The sequence below is a fragment of the Tarenaya hassleriana genome, unplaced genomic scaffold (assembly GCF_000463585.1).
Source record: "Tarenaya hassleriana unplaced genomic scaffold, ASM46358v1 Cleome2, whole genome shotgun sequence".
In the NCBI taxonomy this organism is placed as follows: domain Eukaryota; kingdom Viridiplantae; phylum Streptophyta; class Magnoliopsida; order Brassicales; family Cleomaceae; genus Tarenaya; species Tarenaya hassleriana.
The window spans coordinates 3,495,813-3,516,787 of NW_010965372.1; the positions used below are offsets into that span (position 1 = coordinate 3,495,813).

Genomic DNA, 20,975 nt, shown 5'->3' on the forward strand with positions numbered 1-20,975 from the left:
GAAAGAGTCGCTTCAATATCAGCAACATTGAGCTTCCACAAGGAATCAATCATCACTTTCTTATGGGATTGCAGGTATTCCTCAAGTTCCTCTTCTGTATAATTTCCTTGAGCACTGAGCTGCCTTTTCATTTCCTCCTGCAGCTGGAACAAAGCGTATGCACCTAGGATGACAGAGAATAAATTACTAACCATATTTTCCATTTCTCCCAAGAGAGAGAAAGCTTTTACTTAGGTATCTTTGCTTCCGCAGTTGATCTAAATGTTCCTTAAGGAGGTAAACTAAACATGATTTCCACAAAGCGAATACCAACCAGTTGCTGCTGTTACTTGGGATTTGATGAAGTGACCTTTCTTCCTGAACCATTCAGCAAGGAATGGTACCATGAGAAGATAAGCTTTCTTCCCAAGCTCTATTGCTGCTGTTCGTACGTATATATACCCAATTGTGTTCAACATATCCACACCATATGCTGTAGAATATAGATCAGGAAATATGTGAGACTACTTCGGCACAATCGAAGCAGTGGTCAACAGAGGAGAAAGCATAAACTATGGGAAAAAGGAAGAAAAAAAAATCTCTACAGGAACATATTATTACCTGCGTTTGAAAGCCTGGATACTTCAGCTTCAGCATGACTAACAAACTCGTCTTTGTTTCCTTGTACATATTGGTTAAGGCGATCCTTAAGAATCTGAGCAAGTTTCTCTTCTCTTTCCTTCTGGACAGCCTGAAGCCAAAAGCAATCCACATGCTTAGGAAGGTTTGCACCAAACAGAAATGAACCTTACATGCAGTTTACATGTAGAGGCATGTCTAATATCCCTTCTTAATTCTTATAAAGCCAAACAGCTGATGTTGCAATAGGAGTTTACTCAATTGAATGTGATAAGAGTTAATGAAACCCAGTTATGTTTTTCTCCTGTTTGATGGTTACTACACAAGGCAAGCTGGTCCTAGGACTGACACTATCCAATGCAAGGATCGGCTTTGGTCTGTTAGTGCTCATTTCAATCCAAATTTTAGATAATGGCTGCGAGATTCGTAACCCAATGAACCAGAATAAGAACCTAACCAACCACATTGATATTCACCATATTCATTCATGTGGCTGGGGAAAAAGAAAGGCCTCAGGCATGAGCTAACTACCGGTTCAAGATGTGAGATCCAAATGAAAAGAAAACATAAAAGCTTCGTTTGATCAGGAGACAATAAGAAATACAAAGCTTACCCTCATTTTTTCTTGCAGCTTTCTGGTATCGAGCTGCTCCCCTTCAGTGAAGATGTCAAGTGAAGCCATTGATGCCATTGCAAGCTGCCCTATGTATTCTTCAAAAAGTTCACTACCGAAAAGCATCGCAAATATTGCCGCAGGATCAATGATAGCATCACTGCAAGAATGAAAATAAGAAGTAAGCTCTAAGGGAGAAAAACAGTGAAATTTCTGCAGCAACTTGACAAAGACCCATGTAAATAAACTCGAAATGGTGCAAACAGCCTGTACACCTTTGAACTTCATCTTAGAAGAGAATAAAAGAAAGAAACTAACGTCGAGATCCCCGATTTCCCATGTGCATCATAAGCTTGACGTTGTGCTGGATCACTTAGCACTTGGTAGGCCTCTCCTAAATCCTATATCATAATTTACTTTTCAAAAAATTCATCCAGAAGGGGAGACCATCATAATAAATAAGTAGGTTAAGAAAAAAAAAAAGACAAAACGATGTGGCAATCAAGGATATTCGTACAGTGCGTTGATCTCCTGAAAGCCTGAACTTCTCCAGACTTAATGCAATTTACTCTTGCAATGCTTTTTAATGCACGCACGGTAATAGCCACTAATGCAGGTTTGAAGGAAAAACATGTACATCGGCAATCCTTCTTGAATTACTAAACCATGAGTTTATCCTACAATGTGACTTTTCATCAACACTGTAAATGTGCTCACCCAATAAGGAAGGAGATGAAATTATGAAGGTAATAGGAACAAAGAAACATTGGTAAAGCATATTAGCACTTGTAGACTACAATCACTATGCTATAACTCACAATACCATAGACCAAAAAGGTACTAAGGACTTTGAATCTCTCTGAAGATACGAAAAACGATATATACTCTAATGAATGACATACACTAAACAAGAAGAAAATTTGCCCAAGTAGAAATCCAACAACACGGTTAGAACTCTTTTGATCTTTTCGTAAGCTAAAAATCTGAACTTGCCTGGAAATTATGTGCCGCCTGAGGATCATTAGGGTTTTTGTCTGGATGTACTTGGCGCGCCTGCAGACAACAATACAAGCCGACAATCAAGACTATGAAAATGGCGAATCAATCAATGTTCTCATCTGTGCTACTCAATTGCAGAACTTAACCTAGCTATGGACTTTCCTTTTATCATCAGACTAAACCATCGTGAAATCATGCGAGTTCTGAGCAAAGGGAAATTGCACAAACTCCGGAGATTAATCACAGCTCATGAGTACTCGAATGGTCCCGACAACTAAAAACATCCGAATTCGAAAATCGGACAAAATCACCGAATCCAAACAGCATGAACCCAGGTCCGTTAACCGATCTAGTGCCAACAAAACCAACCCGAAAGCAGAACCCTAGAATCATAGATTCGATTCTCGAAAACACAAAACAAAAAACAAATTACAACCTTGATGTAATAAGCTTTCTTGATCTCGGCCTCTGTAGCATTGGGGCTGACGCCAAGCACGTCGTAGTACTCAGTCTCCTTCACCATTTTTCTTCCTCCAGCCAATCTCGCTCGAAACTCGCCGCCGCTCCGTCCGATCCTCCGACCACCGGAGAACGACAACAACGAGACAAAGCTCACCGGAGAATCTCTCTTGTAGTATGACAGTCCACGCGCCTACCGGAGGCTTCACCACAATCGCTGCTTCTTTTTCTTCTGCTCTCCTCTTTTTTTTTTTCAAATTAGAAAGTCTTTTATTTTTTGCCTGAAGAAAATAAAAAAAATGGAAAAAACGTAATAACATTTATTTGAATTGGAATGACAATTAAATGTTTTATTCCACGCGTTTTTTCGTCAGCATCTCCTTGGATTTTTCCTTTTCCTTTAATTAATATTAATTCGTAACAAATCCTTATCTTCGAGATTAAGTACACAATATATATCGTGTCATAATTAAATATATTTTTTTTTTTGTAAAACAACACAAAACCCATAATTTTCTAAAATTTATGATTAAAATTTTAGTTTTTTTAGATAAGTAAGGTCTCAATAGTATGCTTTTAAAGTAAATAAATAATAATGATTCATGTCGATTTCAACTCTCGTGGACATTTTTGGTTTAAATTTCTTTGAAAGACATTATATTTTTTGCCACTTTTTGGGAATTGGCCAAAATGGCATGAATTGTGTTTTAATCCAATGAGATTCTTCTACTTCCACCACAAATTTAATTCTTTTTTAACATTAATGTTTTGTTAACATTAAATTTAAATCTGCCAAACATCGAGATTCTTTATGATATAATCTATAATGAAAATTTTATGTTTTATTTTATATATTTTCTATCAGTTTATTCACAAAATTATTTTTCACTGAAAACATTCTAAGAAAATTTTCATTCATCAAATTTACTTTTATATGAATTTTTTTAATTACATATATATACGTATTTTTGGGCACCAAACTGTAGTTTTCAATTCAATTTTTCTATCCTTTTTAAATCATATTTTAGTTGTGTTGTGTGTTTTAGAAATCACATTTATCATAAACAAATTTTCTATTAGTAGTCAGCACCCCAAGAAACAAAAACAAAACAATAATTGAATATAGAGTAATAAATTAACGTCAAACCTCAATTTGATGAAGAGACAACCACTTGAAAAAATCCATGTTATTACATCGTTAGTATTACCAGGAATCAAGCTTCCAATAGCTTCATCTCCTGATCATCCTTTGTTCCTCCCTCCTCCTCCTCCTCCTCCTTGTTGCTGTTGTCAGGTGGTGGCTTTAAAGGGGGAGAGAAAGAGAGGGTTTTGATGAGGCAAGAGTAGAGATCGAACTCAGCCTTCAGCTTCAGACAGCTTGCTTCTATCCACTTCTCCGCCACGCTTGTCGCCACGCAATCCTGCCTGTCTCCCTCGTGCTCCTCGATGGCGGGTCTGATTTCGTCGTACAAGGCAGAAAGCCTCGCCACTGCTTCCTCCTTCGCAGCCTGCAACAACAACAACTCCCCGTCAGTTTTCTGATCATGTAAAGACCAAAAGGAAATCTTATGGTTAACTTTGATGCTGCTGAGGGATGGGCACGCGTCGGGTATCCGAAAAATTCAACGGTACTCGAACCCGTATCCGAAGGATTGTGATACCCATATGAGTCCTCGAAGATCTCGGGTGCTTGAACTCGAAAATTTTACTAAAAAAAAATATAACTGTAACAAAAAAAAGATATCTGATACTATAATAATGGGTTGGAGCATCCGAAAAAATTAGATATCTAAACTTGAACCCAAAGACAAAAGACAAAACGGTAAATACTAAAAATTGACAGGGGTATAAATATCATTTGTCGGTGTACACCGGTACCCGAATTTTGGATATTTATGCCCATCTCTATAAATTGGTATCGCGTTTTCAGACCGGAAAACTGAAATAACTGTTTTTGCTTTTAGCAGAAATCGTATGTGATGATGTCCGAAATGTATTTGACATAACCTTTTCGGAACATGCAAAGATGGAAACTTCTGATCGGTTCCCGAACCTTAAATTTTTCCCTAGTCTGGTTTCCTATCCATGCATAGACCAAGACGAACGTAAAGAAGAAAAAAAAAAACACAACTCATACCTCATGTTTGAGGATTTCGTCTCGAGCTTCTTCGCTTTCTAGGAGCTGAGCCACTCGCTTCACGTCCACCTGCTTCTGAGCGACGGTTTTCGTCTTCCCTCCCGTGAACTGCTTCTTATCTTTCTTCTTCTGAATCGGCCTTGATTTGATTTGATAATTCCGGCATATACTGTTACTCTTGATCCGAGATATCATCATCCCGTTCTTCTTCGAGAAAGCTTGCCGGGCATTCTGCGAGAGCAGTTTCATCTCTTCAGTGGGTTCGTCTTTCGCTGTTTCCATGACGACAACGTCTTCCATAGGAGTTGAATCTGAAGGATTCACCGCAACAGCTGTAGACGACTCCAAATGGTTCTCGGGTTTCACAGTAGCATTCACTACAGAGGTTTCCTTCTCTACATTCGGGTAGGATTCGTAATCCGAGTGGCCAATGACCTTAGAAAGCTTAGATGTCGGCTCGTCTTCTGCGGAATCGTAGACCGGAATCTTATCTACGGAATACCTTTGAAGAAACAAAAAGAAACAAGATTAGCATCTAACAGTTCATCCACGATATTGACACCATGAAACCAAACTCTATAAATAAGTGAAAGAAAGTTACCGATCATCGCCATCTTCCCATACGTATGTATCCTCCTGCAATAAACCCAAGTGACAGAAGAAGATATCATAACAGCTATTCCGAGCGTAAGAACAATACCTAACCAAGTCTGTAGAGAAAGTTTGGTTTCAACTTTTCCAAACAAGCACAATACCTAACTATGAGTAAATATTCTGTGGTCGGTAACCATAAAACACACAAATAATATGATATATCGTCATGAAATACCGGGTAAATCCCGCAGGTTCTTGACTGCCCAATACGATTTCATATCTACTGACGAATAATATTAAAAATGTCTTACCTGAAAGCCACGAGACTTGGCTCCAAGAAATCCAGAACAACTGATTGCACCGCAGAGACAACGGACTTTTGCACCGCCATACCACTCGAAGTTGTAATCATATGCCAATTCTGTTCCCCGGGAGATGCTCTCCCTCGCGAAAATCCCGACCCTAATCTCTCCCAGAACAGTCCACTTCCTCGTTTCACAGTTTGGTCTACTGCATGGGTTAAGAAGCAAGGACGTTCTCTTCAATGCCGAGTTCAAGTAAAAGCAAATAAGTTTTTCCGGTTATTGATCCTTTGCACAGGTTCTTACCACGAATGATTAATAAACCTAGCAAGGCTCCCCTTCTTAGTAGCATCAATAGCCTCGGAGGCATTGAGAGATATTATGTATGCATCTTTCAGACCTGCCCATGTACATGAAATTTTATAAGAAATCCGGAAAAATACAGAACAAACATCATCTGTGTCAAGTTTATAACTCGCCTTGACCCTCGTAAGCTTGAGCCCTACGTTTTGCTTCCTTCCAAGATATCACTTCACCAGAATACTCTATAATGAACTGTCCTGCCTGAATTGGGACAGCATATGTGTAATTCAAATCCAATTCTAGATCATCGTCGAGTAATTTTCATACAAGTGCAAGATATATTCACTGTGGATGGACAATTTCATTGGACTATCAATGATAAGAAACAGCAATTAAGCATGAAATACCTCACCTTTATATCTTCAACTGCCACTAGACCCCACCCACGGCCTTCGGTCTTGACCAACTTCGTTTTGGCGTATTCACATTTTTGGAATTTCTGTTACCACCATTACATATGAAGCACTGAGTAATGAACATTGAAGAGAGGGGGGAGGGGGTAATACATTTTTATCTCATTTAACTTAAAGCAGAAAACTCTATAAACACCACCCAAGCTTCATGAGATAACATTTAAGAAATAAATCATCATTTTCTTCTACAAACCAGACATGAGGCTTATCTCTTCAGACAGATTCAGATGATAGGAAACCTCAACTCTTGAACGGTAGTAACCCGATATACAATATATTTGTGAACTAAAGGCTTGAAGCCTTGAACAAAATTAAACTAAGAACCATCCATCCAAGCAAAGAACCATTATCTACCTGATTCTTGCAATAAACGCCACATGGGCAGTATCCAGGTGTGCATTCCGTGCTTGTCAACACATTCAAGCATCTCTCGCCACATGCACTGTCGGGGTCACCGAAATCAAACTTGCATTCACAGATAGCAATATCTTCTTCCTTCTGTTTCTTGTGCCTAAAAACAGAAATACACACACTAATTATGCTATACCATAATCAAACTCGAAATGTGTATATCAATGGGAACTACCCCACCATCAAATTTGGATGGTACAAACAAAAGACCCGGGAATGGTTTCTTACTTCCGATACAAGAAGTCGTTTTGGTAGATGTGTTCGTATTGTGGCAGGTCGTCGCCTTCTTGATCCTTCAACACAAACATAGGAGTGATACATACATAAAGCTACAAACTCATGAGAACCAATTCATATAGCTGACGAGCGAAAAAGCTTATTGCTTTAACAAGGGCAATTATTCCCTTTAGGTTTTTTCTTCATCAAACAAAGACAAATCTTCACTTTCATGTATAGCCAACATCAATGATAACGTTATATCAAAAGACTAACTCACAGGATCACAGGTATACTGCATTTTATCAGTTCTTCAAATGGAAGTTGATCCCAGTTCGGAGCTCTCCGTTTCGATACGAATTTCTCTAGAATTTTCCTGCGCCATCAAAATCAACAAGAAATGCATAACGTTTCATAATCTAGATTGAAAAAGTTAACGAATCCTAGGATTCGTCCGACCCAGAAGAACCAAGAAGGTGATAACTTAAGATTCGTGAAAAGGGATGAAACCCGAATTCGGAAAACCCTAGGATTCTTCAGAACCAGGAGCTCGAAGGACAAGCGAAAACATGAAGATTCTTCCGACATGGAAGCATTCCGGTAAGTACCTATTTCCGGCAGGCGGCGAATCTCCGGCAACTCGCTTCTCCTCTTCACAAGATCAAGGACGACGGAGAACTCAAAAGACGACGCCGTTTCAATCAACCTGTCTCCGGCGTAGACTTCCTGCGTATTGATTAAAAAAAAAAGCGGTATTTTTTTTTATCTTTTTCGTACAGATTTTTATTTTTGTGTCATGACCCCTATATTTATATACAATTTATACATTTGACCCAAAAGATTCTACATGCATTTGAAATAACCCAAAAGATTAGGGGTGCCATTCAATTTCAATTCTTTCACTTTTAGAAAATCTGTATCCAGACTCCAGTAGAATTTAGTTCTCCACAAAACTCTTGTCCCTCTTAAGACCAATACAACTCAAGAACACATACACATGAGTGTTTTTGTCAAAAAAAAAAAAAAAAACACTGAACAAAACAACCTTTTTAACCTGTAAGAGTAACATTCTGCATTCCGACAACTACTTCATCATCACTTCCTTTCTCAAGCTCATCTTCCATGCGTTTAATCAAACTCCTTAACCGTCGGCAAGCTCCGGAAAATCCCTCTGAAGGTGGATCGGATTTGAACCAAATATAATTGAACTAAACCGAATAGTTATAGTTTTTTTAAAACCGAAATAACCAAACCCGGATAAAATCCGGACCAAAATCATAATAAACTACCCCTAATAAGATTTATACCTTCGTTCGATCATATTTTTGCATGCATGCGAGACATTTATACGTAAGGTGGTGAACATGAATATTTCCAAATATTAAATAATATCCGGAAATTGCTTCGAATAACTTATTAGACGAACGAATCCAACATATTCAAATAGGTCATATCATATATTATTTTTTTTTATTTAACCGTTGCTTCAAATAAAAATTTTCCCACAAGGGTTAACAAAAAAAAAATCCCACAAGATTTATCGGGGTTTGGCCAAAGCCTGCGTTTCGTATTGTAGCAAATTGTCGTTTTGGGCTTTTAAACATTGAGAGCTACAAAACGTGGAAATAAGGCTGTGTGATATTCGCTCGTGCAAATTGTTTAATTTCGAATTTACTCATAATATGGCATTCCCTTTCATCGAGTTCGTCTCCTGTGGAGGGTAAACACATGCTCCAAGCTCGTCGATCTCTACTCCTATTCCTTGGCATAGCTTCAGTATCTTCTCGAGCGAATCCACGAATTGGCTGTTGTCCTTTGGATGTTCTAGTTTGATCATTCCCATGATTGTGCGGATGAGTTCTTTGATCGTCACGAGGGTTTCAGACACGACATCAGCTGTTACTTTCGCTACTTTCATTTCTTCTGGAGATAACCCATCACCTATATCTCCATCATCAATAATATCATCATCATCATCTGGGTTATTGGCATCTGGAGACACATCATCATCATCATCATCATCACGGGCTGGCTTCAGTTCATTCATCTCCCGAAGAACATCCTTCACGGAAGCAGCAACCTGTGTCATTGCACGGCCAATGGCCATGATGTTTGTTGAGGGAGCCTTCTTGAGAGCGGCACATGCTTCCCACACTGCACCTGCCAGCTGTGGAACAGAAGGCTTCCTGTCTTTTTCATACGATCCATCTGTTTCCAATACAACGAAGACGATCATCAAAACATGAAGGCGATCATATGAAGGCGATCATCAAAACATTATCAGGCAAATCCAGTTCTTTTCCTATCAGGTATAGACAACCACCACGGTGCATTTTAAATTTAACTTCCAGTCAAAGAACTGATGGAGTGGGGGCAAAGTTAGAAGTTCTGTTCTTATCAACTAAAGAAACTCAATGCCATGCATATTAATACCCTTAGCAACAAGCTAGTCAAAGAACGGACGAAACAAACATGTCTCACGAAAGTAAGAGCAAAGGTAAAATAGGGTAAGATTTCAAGGTTGAAATGAATATCAAGGATGAAAGGCGAAGGGAAAACCCTCTTACCGTATAGTGAGACAGAACCCTGCAGCAATCTGAAGCTGGTATCAACAATTTGCTTCACAGACGAGTGTATGTTTGAAGAAAGCGTAGGCCCAGCTCCCACTGTGCTTCCATGGCAATGCAGCAGAAAGCCCTGTAGGGCATTGAAGTATGACTCCATGGCCTCCTTAACTGCTGCAGCTTTTGGAGGTTCCCCGCTCCATAGCATTCCGACTGGAGAGTAAGAGACAAACATGAGACTTGAGAAGAGACACCGAATAATCAGACAGAAAACAGAAGACATGTTTTCCCGAGAATGCTACAACGTGGAAGCTCGTCACATTTGTCGGTAACTAATTAACAAGAACAGGAAATACCTACCGATTGTAGCTTGTTTAGAAAGATGGTCAGATAACTGAAGGACATCTTTCCAGGTGACTTTGTCCTGTGTCGGGGGTGGTGTACGATCGAACAGCTGCAAATCCACCATACATATCTCCTAAATATGCATCTAATTCATCTCAAAACCAAATAGAGCTCCACAAAAAAAAACCTGAAGAGTGTCATGGATGGTGTTGAGATGACCAATCAAGATCTGATTCAGGTCCTCTTTCTTTGATTTCCCCATTTCCCTCTGTTTTAACTCAACCTCCAACCTTTTTAATCTATACACTTCTCAGAAAACGTCTGTTGCATGAAGGACGGTTGATCAAACAACGCCCGTTTTCTTCTCTGCCTGCTAATAACCATTTTCCACAACAAAAGGAAAACATCCCTTGTAATTTGCATTCAATCCACGAAACCGCTACAATTCCAAATCCTGAAACTCATATTTATGAATCATCTAACCACAGAACTCGATTCCAAGCTAATAGCATAAGATGATAAGTGATGCAAAAACTCGATTCCAATCCGGTTATTCTTCATCGACGGACGACATTGAAATTTCATCCAATACCCAACACTAGTGATAACATAACTCACCAGATCACAAGGAGACTGAATTTATCAGTTCTGCAGATGCGAGTTAAATTTGACTTAAGAGCTTTCTGCTTCGATGCGATTCTCCAGAACCTCGCTGCGCCATCAAAATCGACAAGAGATGCGAAAGTTTGTTAATTCAGATCGGAAAGAATCGATAATCTTAGGCAAACATATGCTCATACATTACCTCGGATCAAAGAGAGACCTAGAAGATGATAACTTCAGACTCGTGATTCTTGTGAAAAAGCATAAAAACCCCAAAATCGCAAAACCCTAGGATTTTTTCCGGGACTGGATGGATGGAGGAGACTTGAAGAACCCAGAAGACGACGCCGTTTCGATCGACGTGGCACACTCACAGAGCGCGTGGTTTAGGCGTCTCTCATCTTTAAATCTTACGGACACAAGAGCGAGTAATAAGGAAGGCGCGTGCTTTTTAGGTTTCATAGTTTCCCATTTTGTGTAAGAGCGGAAAACTGGAATTTTCAAATTTGAAACCTTTTGCCCCTTCAAAATTCAGATAAACTTTACGAGAGAAGTTTCGTTCTATGATGTATTTTGCCTCCAGATCTCTGTTCGATTCGCCATTCTTGCTCGAATCTACGGAATCTTTTGCTGATTCGCAGTTTTGATTTATGGTGGAAGCAGAATTTCACCGTTTCGTGTCGTTCGGAGATGGATTTCTACGGAATAAAGAGAAAGAAACTGCAAAATCTGTGCAGGAAACACGGAATTCCTGCGAATTTGAAGAACAATGAGATGGCCGACAAGCTTACTTCCGCTTTTAAGGTAATCGTCTGATACATACTTGTCATTTTTTATGGATCTCTACGTTTTCCGTGGTACGAAAGTTGCAAATAGGGAGGAATAGCTAGCGTTCAGTTTCTGGACAGATTCAATGAGACCCAATCTAAATATATGAGGACATATATTCGTGCAATTTTTGTAGAATTCTGGTTTGTAATGCCTTCTAGGGAATTTGTGGGAATCTCTTGCTGCTTTGTTCTTTATTTGAGGGTGTTGCTTCATTTTATTGTCCGGAAACAATAGTAAGATTTGGTTTGCTTATTATATTATCTTTTTCATGTGCTAGGAAAAGGAAAATGAAAACGATGTTCTGGGGAAAGAATTATCGTCTGAGGATTCTCTCCACAAGGATTGTTGCATTGATGAGAATCTGGTTGTAAAGAAAGCAACTAAGAAAGTAAAATTCAGGTCTGAGAATGAAGTATTTGAATTTACTCGATCTGTCAAGAAACATCCACGGAGGAGTGACAGGCTTCGAGGTGAAAGTTACGCCCAAGATGTTCAAGATGCTGAAAAAGGTGTGAGGCGATCCAAGCAGAATGCAGCCAATGGGGTGTCAGGGGATGATGCATCAGAGCCTGTACAGGGCCTACAGGCTGAAAAAGCGTGTAGCAGGTCGAGTTGTGATGCGACACAAGGGCATAAGATTGTAAGGCGATTGAAACGTATTGCTTGCAGTCCTAGTGGGCAAGACGAGGCTGAACTTGTTATTGATAAGTTATACACAGATGGTCAGGGTCGAGTGACTGAACAACCGCATGTAAGGTCTTCCCAGTTAGCAGGTAAAGATCATGCAATCCGGTTGTCTCTTGGAATCAAAGTCAAGGAACTGCAAATGGAGGTCAATCCTCGGGATGATTCCAAGTTAGAAAAAACTCGGAGGCCGTCCACACGGATTTCTGCTGATGTTAAAGAACCAATTATGGAAGGTGAGACAAAAGAGGTTGAAACCCTCTTCTCGGCTAAGGATAGTAAAGGAGAAGGAAAGACTAGACGGTCAAAACGATTTGCAGCTAGCAACAAAGCAGAAGGTGAATACTCTGTCAAGAACAATGTGAAGGAGTTATTGGTGGATAACGAGGTTCTGAGAACTGCAATACAACCAAGAAAAAATATTCTGGATGGTTCTGAAGTTGAAAATGTTCCTAGGAGATCCAGACGACTCGGAGACAATGTTAATGCGCTGAGTGCAGTTCCAGAATCCAACAACAATGAGCTGATTCAGGTGGATGGGAAAAGTAGCAAACAGGGTGATGTGGAAGTAGAAAAGGCTCCTAGACGATCAAAGCGACTGGGACCCAATGATGGTTCACAAGGAGCTCGGAAAATTCATGTGAGTAATGCCCATACGGATGGTCAAACCGAAAAGAGAGAACAACCACCTAAAGATTACTCTGTTCACCCTTTTCAAGACAGAAAGCTCTTACGTCGATCAAAAAGTTTAGCGGTGGATAATAATGATGTGCAGGTTGGAGCCAATTTCAATAACAGTAACATGCTTGTGAAGGATCAGAATCAAATTACTGCGGAACAACACGGGAGATTTACTGATGATAGTCCTCAATTAGGAAAAGTTGTAAGGCGATTAAAAAAGCTCGCTGCTAGTGAGGATGAACAGATTGGAGACCTTGGAATAAATGTGGTTGGACAACAAATTGAAGATAAGAGTCAAGCAGAGAGTAAAAGAACCAGAAAGTGTACTCAGGTTGGTCTTGAAGCAGAGAATAATTTAAGGAGATCAATAAGATTTGCAGCTACATATGGTAAAGGAGCTGAAGGTTCTGTAGATGAGATGAAACATCCACAGACTAATAATGAGGACCAAGTGCCCATGAGACCCACTAGTATTTCTTCTAGACATAATTCCAAGAAAGCACGAATAGAGGTTGAAGAGAGTATGGCTGTAAAGAAAACAGATGAAGAGCTTGAATCTCTACCCAAACCACATGCAAAAGCTCCTAGGAAGATGAAGCGGGATATATCAGGAACGTCTAAGGTGAATGCAGAAGTTGTATCAAGTCAGAGCAGTGTGACACTGGAAGAACTTTCTGCTGTGTATGGTGACGTGGGGCCAGATGCTGCTTCAATTGGTAATGGTACAGAAATTAGTTGTACTAAACTGACTGCTAGAAGATCCTCCAAGAAGAGAAAGATAGCTGACCAAGAATGCACAATGGAGAAGCCACAAGAACTGATTGATGTCTCGCCCTCCCTCTCTGCAACTGAACCTACAAAACCTGTTATGGGTACCGAAAATATTTCGGACCCTCACTCAAAAAAGTCAGATTGTGCTTCAGAGGGAATGGATTCTCAGCAATTGAGTTCTGTACAAGGCCGTCGTATTCAGGACGAAAAGATCGACCACACTGAGACGACTTCATTGTTGCTTCGGTTTCCTGACAAAGACTTATTTGTTGGGGAAAATGATAACGATTCTGGTGTAAAGTCGGAAGTGAAAAAAGGCACAGCTAACAGCAAAACTGTTGTGAATCTACATGACGAAACTGGTGGACAGACTCAGACAACTTCAGTACAATTGGAAGAGATCGAACTAAAAGCTCAGGTAGTTGTGGATAGTGCACATGTCCTTCCTAAGGATAGTGCTTCAATGTGCCTGACCAAACGGGATACTATAACCAATATGGAAAATTTAGTTTCTGCTCTGGAATTTGACCTTAATGCAAGTAGTGGTGCAGCTAAAGAAATCACAGAAGCAGCACAAGGTATATTTTCCACCTCTCTCTCAATGGCTACTTGTTCGTTTGGTTTCATTGCTCTGTCTCTTTAGACTTTTGCATATTTATGATTAACTAACACTTTACAGATGTCAAGAAAGGATCACGGGAAAATAATTTGTCAGTTCAAATCGAAGTTGGTGAAATAGGTAAGTACTTCCGAAGATTCTTGTAAGCGTCCATTTTGTTGCGTGTGAAGTATCTGATTTTAGTCTTAGAAATCATACGACAGCAATTGAAACAATGGGGTTTTTTCCCTGAGATTATAGTGTCATTTTATCAGTAAAAATGTTCCAACCATTTTTTATCTTTCTACAGACAATAAAGGAGCAGAAGAACTCATTGAAAGAAACATTGAAGAAGACAAGCTGCCAGAACATGAGTGCTTGGTTATGGATCCTAAAACTTCAGAAACCATTGCAGTTACAGAGAAAGGATCGGTAGAAAATAATTTTTTGGATGGTGACTTTTCCGGCCACGTTGAAATTGGTGAAGACAGTTCCATGACCATGATTCATCCCTCGACTAACCACCACCAAGATTTGGGTAAGTCTTTTCTTTAAAAAGAAAAGGAAATCGGGATTCTTTTAACATATTCTAAATATATATGACAGAAACTGCGCCAACATTATTTTTTCTTCAATTTATTATGCCATTTTATCAGTTGAAGATCAAAATGTTCACAACTCTTTCTTAATGTTTAAATTGCAGAAAAATCTGGACCTTCTTCTTCTATCCACAGTCCGGATCTGATAACTGGTGATGAATCGGGTAATTTCGGTACCACATTCTTAGTTATGGCAAGCAGACTCAACCAAAAAATAAACATTAATCCATATCCAACCAATGTGCAGAAAATAAGAGCGCAGGTGAATTCATAGAAACATCAACCACTGAAGAAGAGGAGTCACCAGCGGAAACCTTAGACCAAAGTGAGGAGAAGTACAAAGATTATGAAACGAAAGTCATGTCGGATTCGGGGTTGGATTCCGAAGAACGTTCTGTAAGTACAAGTACGTTAAGTGGAGGTGAGAATGAGATAGAGAAATCTCTTGAAGGAGAAGCAACTGCTTTGCAGTCAGAGTCACATGGTAATCTCATTTTTTACATAGTTGCAAGCTCCATCTCTCTCTCTCTCTCTCTCTCTCTCTCTCTCTCTCTCTCTCTCTTGTAAAATACTTTAAAACATTTGCAGCAAATTTTAACGTCGATTGACTCTGAGATTGCAGATTCCTTTAACACCAGCAAAAGCATCTCTCAAGCTGAGCTCGCGGTTCAAAATGGCATTATCATTGATGAACAAGGTTAGATTTCGTGGACAACATGAGCATTTTCAAACAGTAACTTCCATAATGATATGAGCCTTGTTATCCACCAAAGCGGTCATTTCGATTTTTGGTTCAGATTCGATTTATTCGGATGCAGAAAAATTATACCATTCGGTTTTTATATTAGATTTTATTTTTTCATTGAATCCGATTTTTGTTGATAAAAATATTATTTTCTGAAGGAATTTTTGAATTTTTTTATTTTATATTCAGTTTTTATTGATTCATTTTTTTTATTTTAAAAAAAAATCGTAACCATTTGGACTTGGTTCTACGGTTACCAATGATTCGGTTTGGGAATATGTGAAAATCGTGTATTATATTCTTAATACAGTTCCAGGCGAGAAGCCACTCCAACGCAGAGTGACAGAGAAACGCCAGTCAGATCCAGTTCAGTCGAATTAATAGAAGATCAGAACAACAACATGGATGGCACAAACACACTGTCTGAAAGGGAGGTTCAGCTCAGTTGTTTAACCAAGGGAGGAGTAAACAGGAGGGAACAGAGCTTGATTCATGGTACACAAGTGAAACCCGACAGCTCCGACGGCAGCGTCGAAGAGACAAAAAAGATTCTCTCTTCTCTATTTTGTCTGATTGGCATATCTCATGCTCCTTTCATTTCAACTAAAACAAAAGTAGATGACCGACGATGCCCTCCGAGTCTCCACATGCAGACTCAGACGGGCTAGGGCCCATTTAGGGCCCAACAATAGCAGAAGGTATTTATTTCCAATGGGTTTTCAAATATTTAATTTAAATAAAGCTATATTTAATTTAATGTTGCCTATCTAAATTCAATACCCCACTAAGCCCTATAAGCGACTCATCAAGTATCCCCCACGTAAATTCCTTTAAAAATAGCCCTTTCACTTTTCTACCCACATGTAACAGTCACTAACTTCACCCATCTATATATGGATATAAATACCCCCCCCCCCAAACCTATTCACTCGATATCTCAACAATCACAACAGACAGCAATCCATCAATCATTCTATCTTTTACCTCTCCTACTAAAAGAAAATGGCACCAAAACCTTACCTTTCCATCACCCTCATCACCTTCATGCTCATCATGGCTTCCACGGCGACCGCCCGGCCAGTGGCGAAACGCGAGGACTCGCCCTCTACCACTGCCGAAAGCCTCGTGCACAGGCTCAAGCTGGACGAAGAGACGGGATACTGTTGGGACTCGTTGATTGAGCTTCAGCATTGCACTGGCGAGCTTATCATGTTCTTCCTCAACGGAGAGACCTACATCGGCCCTGGGTGCTGCCGCGCTATAAGGACTGTCGGGCAGAAATGCTGGCCGAATATGATGGGGGTTCTAGGGTTTAATCTATATATGGATATAAATCCCCCCCCCCCCAAACCTATTCACTCGATATCTCAACAATCACAACAGACAGCAATCCATCAATCATTCTATCTTTTACCTCTCCTACTAAAAGAAAATGGCACCAAAACCTTACCTTTCCATCACCCTCATCACCTTCATGCTCATCATGGCTTCCACGGCGACCGCCCGGCCAGTGGCGAAACGCGAGGACTCGCCCTCTACCACTGCCGAAAGCCTCGTGCACAGGCTCAAGCTGGACGAAGAGACGGGATACTGTTGGGACTCGTTGATTGAGCTTCAGCATTGCACTGGCGAGCTTATCATGTTCTTCCTCAACGGAGAGACCTACATCGGCCCTGGGTGCTGCCGCGCTATAAGGACTGTCGGGCAGAAATGCTGGCCGAATATGATGGGGGTTCTAGGGTTTACTGCCCAAGAAGGCGACATGCTTCAAGGTTACTGCGATGAGAATGACCACGATGATGATGATGGGAGCAATGATCATTCCCCTCCATCACCACCAACACTCCCATCCACGATTTTCAAGCCTACGAATGTTAGATCTTCTAACCCTTGAAAGGGAAATTATGCATGATATGTACGGTCTTATAATTATAAGAACTTCAGTCTACTGTAACTAGGAGGGAGGGATGCAGAGACATAAACCCTCTACGTTTTTCCTTATGAATAAAAGGTTCTTTGAACTCAGATATAACCAAGGCACATATATATATCTGTCCTATACTTTCCTTGGTAATCAACTTCAACAACAGTTTGGAAAAACTTTCTGATCCAACACAGAACACATACCGTTTGATTATAAGAATTGCTTTCATATGAACTTTGGTTGATAGTTCCATCCAGCTACTGCTTCACTTCCAATGAATTCTCAATTCGTTGGATGAGTTGTCTGGCAGTCAATGCACCCTCCTGACATTATCAAAAGGAACAAGAAAAGTTTGTTCCGTGAGATTAAGAAGACCAAATAACGGGTAATTATGATATTTGGAAGACAAGGACGGTACACATACAAAGCGATCACACGGTGTCCCGTCTTTGAATAGGATAAATGTAGGAAGTGCCTCTATCCTGTATTTGTTAGCAATACTGGGGTATTTTTCAGTATCGATCTTCACAACCTGGATCTTGTCTCCGAGAATTGTGCTCACTTCATTGAGTATCGGAACCATGAACAGGCAGGGTCCACACCTGCCACAAAACCATTCTGGTTCACTCGATTTCTGGATCTAAACTTCGATTTGTTCATCTGAAACTTGTCCAATCAATAGATATGCAAATCGGACGACACTATACACATCAAAAACATGAATTTACTAGTTTCCCAACTCCACTAATCATGTTCCCATTCATGATCAACATGAACCTGCTGGATTTACAAAAAATCATTGGTTTTCCGATTGGCTCACCAGGTAGCATAGAAGTCGACCAGAATTGGCTTTTCCGATTTCACCAGCAAATCCTCAAATGAGTCATATGTCTGCTTCTTCGCTTTGATCTGAACAATGAAACTCCACCATCGTTGATTCATCAATTAGCTCAAGCTATAAATCAATAAGGAGATAGAGAAGAGTAACCTTAAACCCATCCTAATTCCTAGAGGATCCAACAAGCAATCACTTAAAAATTTTCCACCAGAGTAAGATTCTCAACTGTGGTAATAATACCATTGGCACTCTACTTCGCTATCACGGGAAAATTTCAAGCAACACTTTGCACAACATGAAGATGACAATTCCCCGAAATCCCCGACGAAGTAATGCTTCGGAAAACAATGATACTCAACGAGATCAAACAGAAGTCCAGCGTCGACATATAGAACTACTCGAACACAAAAGTTAAAACCATGGATGCGATGGCGTAAGGAAGAGGTTGACGAAGGATATTTACGGCGAGAGGAGTACTTCGAGGCCTTGACGAAGAGTAGGAGATCCGCAAGTCCCCAGTTCGGATCCGAAGAACTTGAAGGGGAGAACCCGCGAGCAAGAAAGAACGCGAGTCCTTCGAATCGAACGCAGTAATCCTACACGGTTCCTGCGAATTCAGCAATGAAATGGCAGAAGCCGATGGAGAAATCGCCATCGACGAAACAAGAACGCTCTCCCGATTTGGCGAACGATGACGATAGTACGACACCGATCTCCACAGAGGAGAAGATCCACCGTACGTTGGACAACGACTGAGAATCTGATTGGGAGGAGAAAATTCTTGTTTGGTAGGCTAGAATCTGAAGGAAAGCGAGGGATTCCAGGCGAGTAAACAAAAAAGTGACAGACGAAAAAACCAGAGGAAGGTGGGATGATCGAGTGCGGTGGAGAGCACGATAAAGTGAATGCACTTGCGTGTTTGAGCTGCGATGACGAGTGAGTGATCAATCTTAACGGTCAATATTCAGTTGCGTAAGATCTTATTAAAAGATCTAAATAATAAGGATATCTTAATATGAAATACGTAAATACATAACTACTTTTTGTATTTAGAAAATTGTATTTATCATAATCCATTTTTTTTTTATAATTTTGGCATTTTTTTGTTAAATGTGAATTGTATAATTTTGCACATTTGAATGTGTAAACGGATGTGAATGGAAAACTTAAAAAAATATATGGTATCAAAACTATATGTGATATGTTTAACGAATTTTGAATTGCCTAATTTTTTTAATCTAGCAATTTAGGATGATTTTTACCAATTATTATTACGATGACTCATGGAGGAGATATGTCAAATGATTCTAAGAAAACTATATATTTTATTTATTTTTCCATCGTATATATCATTTGGAAATAGTTTATACATATCCATCATATTCGACCGACTATGAAAATTGGAGCTTTAATTCTATATTAATGCTTTTAGATTGTGAATAAGATCCTTATTTGGTCAATAACTTAATAAATGAATTGATCGAACTAAGAAATATATAACTGTAATCGAAATAAATTCGATAAAAAAACCGAATGGCTATGTTTTTTTATTTTTAAAAAAATTGAATTCAAAATCAAATCAAACGATTAAAAAATAACCGTATTTTTTTAAAAAATATAAATATTTTTTTCATAGTTGGATCGGATTTGAACCAAATATAATTGAACTAAACCGAATAGTTATAGTTTTTTTAAAACCGAAATAACCAAACCCGGATAAAATCCGGACCAAAATCATAATAAACTACCCCTAATAAGATTTATACCTTCGTTCGATCATATTTTTGCATGCATGCGAGACATTTATACGTAAGGTGGTGAACATGAATATTTCCAAATATTAAATAATATCCGGAAATTGCTTCGAATAACTTATTAGACGAACGAATCCAACATATTCAAATAGGTCATATCATATATTATTTTTTTTTATTTAACCGTTGCTTCAAATAAAAATTTTCCCACAAGGGTTAACAAAAAAAAAATCCCACAAGATTTATCGGGGTTTGGCCAAAGCCTGCGTTTCGTATTGTAGCAAATTGTCGTTTTGGGCTTTTAAACATTGAGAGCTACAAAACGTGGAAATAAGGCTGTGTGATATTCGCTCGTGCAAATTGTTTAATTTCGAATTTACTCATAATATTCTCGAAGGCTGCAAAACACAATATCTTTTTTTTTATATAAAAAATATCTAATTTATTATTCACTACCAAACACAAAATAGCAACAAAATCTAAAACTAAAATCATGTAAAGACAAATTTGTTGTCCCTTTTCCTTCATCTAATTGCTTTTGTTTTGTTCTTTTTTGGTTTTTAGTATTGTTTGGATGTGGGTTTGGTTTGGTTTGGTTTAATTTGTTATCTAATTGTTTTTTAAAAAATAAAATAATTGTTTTAAATATTTACAAATCATCTTAACGCTATTGATTGTATTAATTCAGATCATTGACATGATATATTTATGGTTTGAATTATATTTTATTTTAATTTCGTAAAAACCTTATATTTTGTAATTTACGGATTAAAATTTGATCTTTTTGGTTAAAATAATTTCTTTGGATAACTACATCTCATTGTATAAATTTTGACGGTTCTTACTATTTGCGATTAATTTATATTTAAATAAGAATCATACAATTATGGGTTAAATTTGATGGTTTGTTTAG

At 39.0% G+C, this 20,975-nt stretch overlaps 7 protein-coding genes across 10 annotated transcripts in view; 3 read left to right on the forward strand and 4 right to left on the reverse strand.

The window, feature by feature from the left end:
* LOC104812029 (chaperone protein dnaJ 10) overlaps positions 1 to 2,974 on the reverse strand; it is a 4,173-nt gene extending 1,199 nt beyond the window's left edge. The window contains exons 1-7 of one of the 2 annotated variants that reach the window (XM_010538958.1): positions 2,667 to 2,974; positions 2,225 to 2,284; positions 1,550 to 1,632; positions 1,232 to 1,391; positions 601 to 730; positions 314 to 472; positions 7 to 163 (exon numbers count right to left, since the gene is read on the reverse strand). In XM_010538958.1, the coding sequence (XP_010537260.1) occupies positions 7 to 163; positions 314 to 472; positions 601 to 730; positions 1,232 to 1,391; positions 1,550 to 1,632; positions 2,225 to 2,284; positions 2,667 to 2,753 (836 nt within the window). In that variant the 5' untranslated portion in view covers positions 2,754 to 2,974. The remainder of the gene's footprint in view (positions 1 to 6; positions 164 to 313; positions 473 to 600; positions 731 to 1,231; positions 1,392 to 1,549; positions 1,633 to 2,224; positions 2,285 to 2,666) is intronic. The other variant, XM_010538960.1, reaches the window with a different exon arrangement.
* Positions 2,975 to 3,786: 812 nt separating this feature from the next.
* Positions 3,787 to 7,858, reverse strand: LOC104812030 (histone-lysine N-methyltransferase ASHH1). Its single transcript, XM_010538962.1, has 11 exons — positions 7,734 to 7,858; positions 7,406 to 7,501; positions 7,138 to 7,202; positions 6,853 to 7,009; positions 6,438 to 6,524; positions 6,202 to 6,286; positions 6,029 to 6,122; positions 5,732 to 5,930; positions 5,428 to 5,462; positions 4,827 to 5,328; positions 3,787 to 4,197 (listed from the first exon to the last, which is right to left on the reverse strand). Exons 2-11 carry the CDS (start codon positions 7,424 to 7,426, stop codon positions 3,904 to 3,906), a joined length of 1,539 nt encoding a protein of 512 aa, XP_010537264.1. The 5' UTR covers positions 7,427 to 7,501; positions 7,734 to 7,858; the 3' UTR covers positions 3,787 to 3,903.
* Positions 7,859 to 8,800: 942 nt separating this feature from the next.
* Positions 8,801 to 10,946, reverse strand: LOC104812031. Its single transcript, XM_019202351.1, has 6 exons — positions 10,840 to 10,946; positions 10,653 to 10,746; positions 10,222 to 10,404; positions 10,050 to 10,143; positions 9,693 to 9,902; positions 8,801 to 9,333 (listed from the first exon to the last, which is right to left on the reverse strand). Exons 3-6 carry the CDS (start codon positions 10,294 to 10,296, stop codon positions 8,801 to 8,803), a joined length of 912 nt encoding a protein of 303 aa, XP_019057896.1. The 5' UTR covers positions 10,297 to 10,404; positions 10,653 to 10,746; positions 10,840 to 10,946.
* A 197-nt stretch (positions 10,947 to 11,143) lies between these two features.
* LOC104812032 lies at positions 11,144 to 16,277 on the forward strand. 3 transcript variants are annotated; one of them, XM_010538963.2, is made up of 8 exons: positions 11,144 to 11,441; positions 11,746 to 14,182; positions 14,284 to 14,343; positions 14,513 to 14,740; positions 14,906 to 14,965; positions 15,049 to 15,285; positions 15,424 to 15,498; positions 15,857 to 16,277. In XM_010538963.2, exons 1-8 carry the CDS (start codon positions 11,328 to 11,330, stop codon positions 15,925 to 15,927), a joined length of 3,282 nt encoding a protein of 1,093 aa, XP_010537265.1. In that variant the 5' UTR covers positions 11,144 to 11,327; the 3' UTR covers positions 15,928 to 16,277. The 3 variants fall into 3 exon arrangements, with proteins under 3 accessions (XP_010537265.1, XP_010537266.1, XP_010537267.1); XM_010538964.2 differs by having other exon boundaries at positions 15,049 to 15,222; XM_010538965.2 differs by having other exon boundaries at positions 15,049 to 15,207.
* A 123-nt stretch (positions 16,278 to 16,400) lies between these two features.
* LOC109116006 (egg cell-secreted protein 1.1-like) lies at positions 16,401 to 16,972 on the forward strand. The gene is made up of 2 exons (XM_019202352.1): positions 16,401 to 16,856; positions 16,930 to 16,972. Exons 1-2 carry the CDS (start codon positions 16,549 to 16,551, stop codon positions 16,970 to 16,972), a joined length of 351 nt encoding a protein of 116 aa, XP_019057897.1. The 5' UTR covers positions 16,401 to 16,548.
* On the forward strand, positions 16,894 to 17,793 carry LOC104812034 (egg cell-secreted protein 1.1). The gene has a single exon (XM_019202366.1). It carries the CDS (start codon positions 16,979 to 16,981, stop codon positions 17,438 to 17,440), a length of 462 nt encoding a protein of 153 aa, XP_019057911.1. The 5' UTR covers positions 16,894 to 16,978; the 3' UTR covers positions 17,441 to 17,793.
* LOC104812033 (thioredoxin Y1, chloroplastic) lies at positions 17,521 to 19,126 on the reverse strand. The gene is made up of 4 exons (XM_010538966.2): positions 18,772 to 19,126; positions 18,291 to 18,379; positions 17,895 to 18,072; positions 17,521 to 17,793 (listed from the first exon to the last, which is right to left on the reverse strand). The coding sequence occupies exons 1-4, from the start codon at positions 18,961 to 18,963 to the stop codon at positions 17,728 to 17,730; spliced, it is 525 nt and encodes a 174-aa protein (XP_010537268.1). The 5' UTR covers positions 18,964 to 19,126; the 3' UTR covers positions 17,521 to 17,727.
* Positions 19,127 to 20,975: the final 1,849 nt, after the last annotated feature.

Coding starts and splice junctions, on each gene's coding strand:
- LOC104812032 (XM_010538963.2), top strand. CDS start 11,328: ATGGATTTCTACGGAATAAAGAGAAAGAAACTGCAAAATCTGTGCAGG. Junction 14,183..14,283: donor AATCACAGAAGCAGCACAAG/GTATATTTTCCA, acceptor AACACTTTACAG/ATGTCAAGAAAGGATCACGG. Junction 14,741..14,905: donor TAACCACCACCAAGATTTGG/GTAAGTCTTTTC, acceptor TTTAAATTGCAG/AAAAATCTGGACCTTCTTCT.
- LOC104812031 (XM_019202351.1), bottom strand. CDS start 10,296: ATGGGGAAATCAAAGAAAGAGGACCTGAATCAGATCTTGATTGGTCAT. Junction 9,903..10,049: donor TTCTAAACAAGCTACAATCG/GTAGGTATTTCC, acceptor CTTACTCTCCAG/TCGGAATGCTATGGAGCGGG. Junction 9,334..9,692: donor GGGTTCTGTCTCACTATACG/GTAAGAGGGTTT, acceptor TATTGGAAACAG/ATGGATCGTATGAAAAAGAC.
- LOC104812030 (XM_010538962.1), bottom strand. CDS start 7,426: ATGCAGTATACCTGTGATCCT. Junction 7,010..7,137: donor AACGACTTCTTGTATCGGAA/GTAAGAAACCAT, acceptor TTCTGTTTTTAG/GCACAAGAAACAGAAGGAAG. Junction 6,525..6,852: donor GCGTTTATTGCAAGAATCAG/GTAGATAATGGT, acceptor TGGTGGTAACAG/AAATTCCAAAAATGTGAATA.
- LOC109116006 (XM_019202352.1), top strand. CDS start 16,549: ATGGCACCAAAACCTTACCTTTCCATCACCCTCATCACCTTCATGCTC. Junction 16,857..16,929: donor AATATGATGGGGGTTCTAGG/GTTTAATCTATA, acceptor CAATCACAACAG/ACAGCAATCCATCAATCATT.
- LOC104812034 (XM_019202366.1), top strand. CDS start 16,979: ATGGCACCAAAACCTTACCTTTCCATCACCCTCATCACCTTCATGCTC.
- LOC104812033 (XM_010538966.2), bottom strand. CDS start 18,963: ATGGCGATTTCTCCATCGGCTTCTGCCATTTCATTGCTGAATTCGCAG. Junction 18,380..18,771: donor CTCGAAGTACTCCTCTCGCC/GTAAATATCCTT, acceptor TTCATTGTTCAG/ATCAAAGCGAAGAAGCAGAC. Junction 18,073..18,290: donor GTCGACTTCTATGCTACCTG/GTGAGCCAATCG, acceptor GTTTTGTGGCAG/GTGTGGACCCTGCCTGTTCA.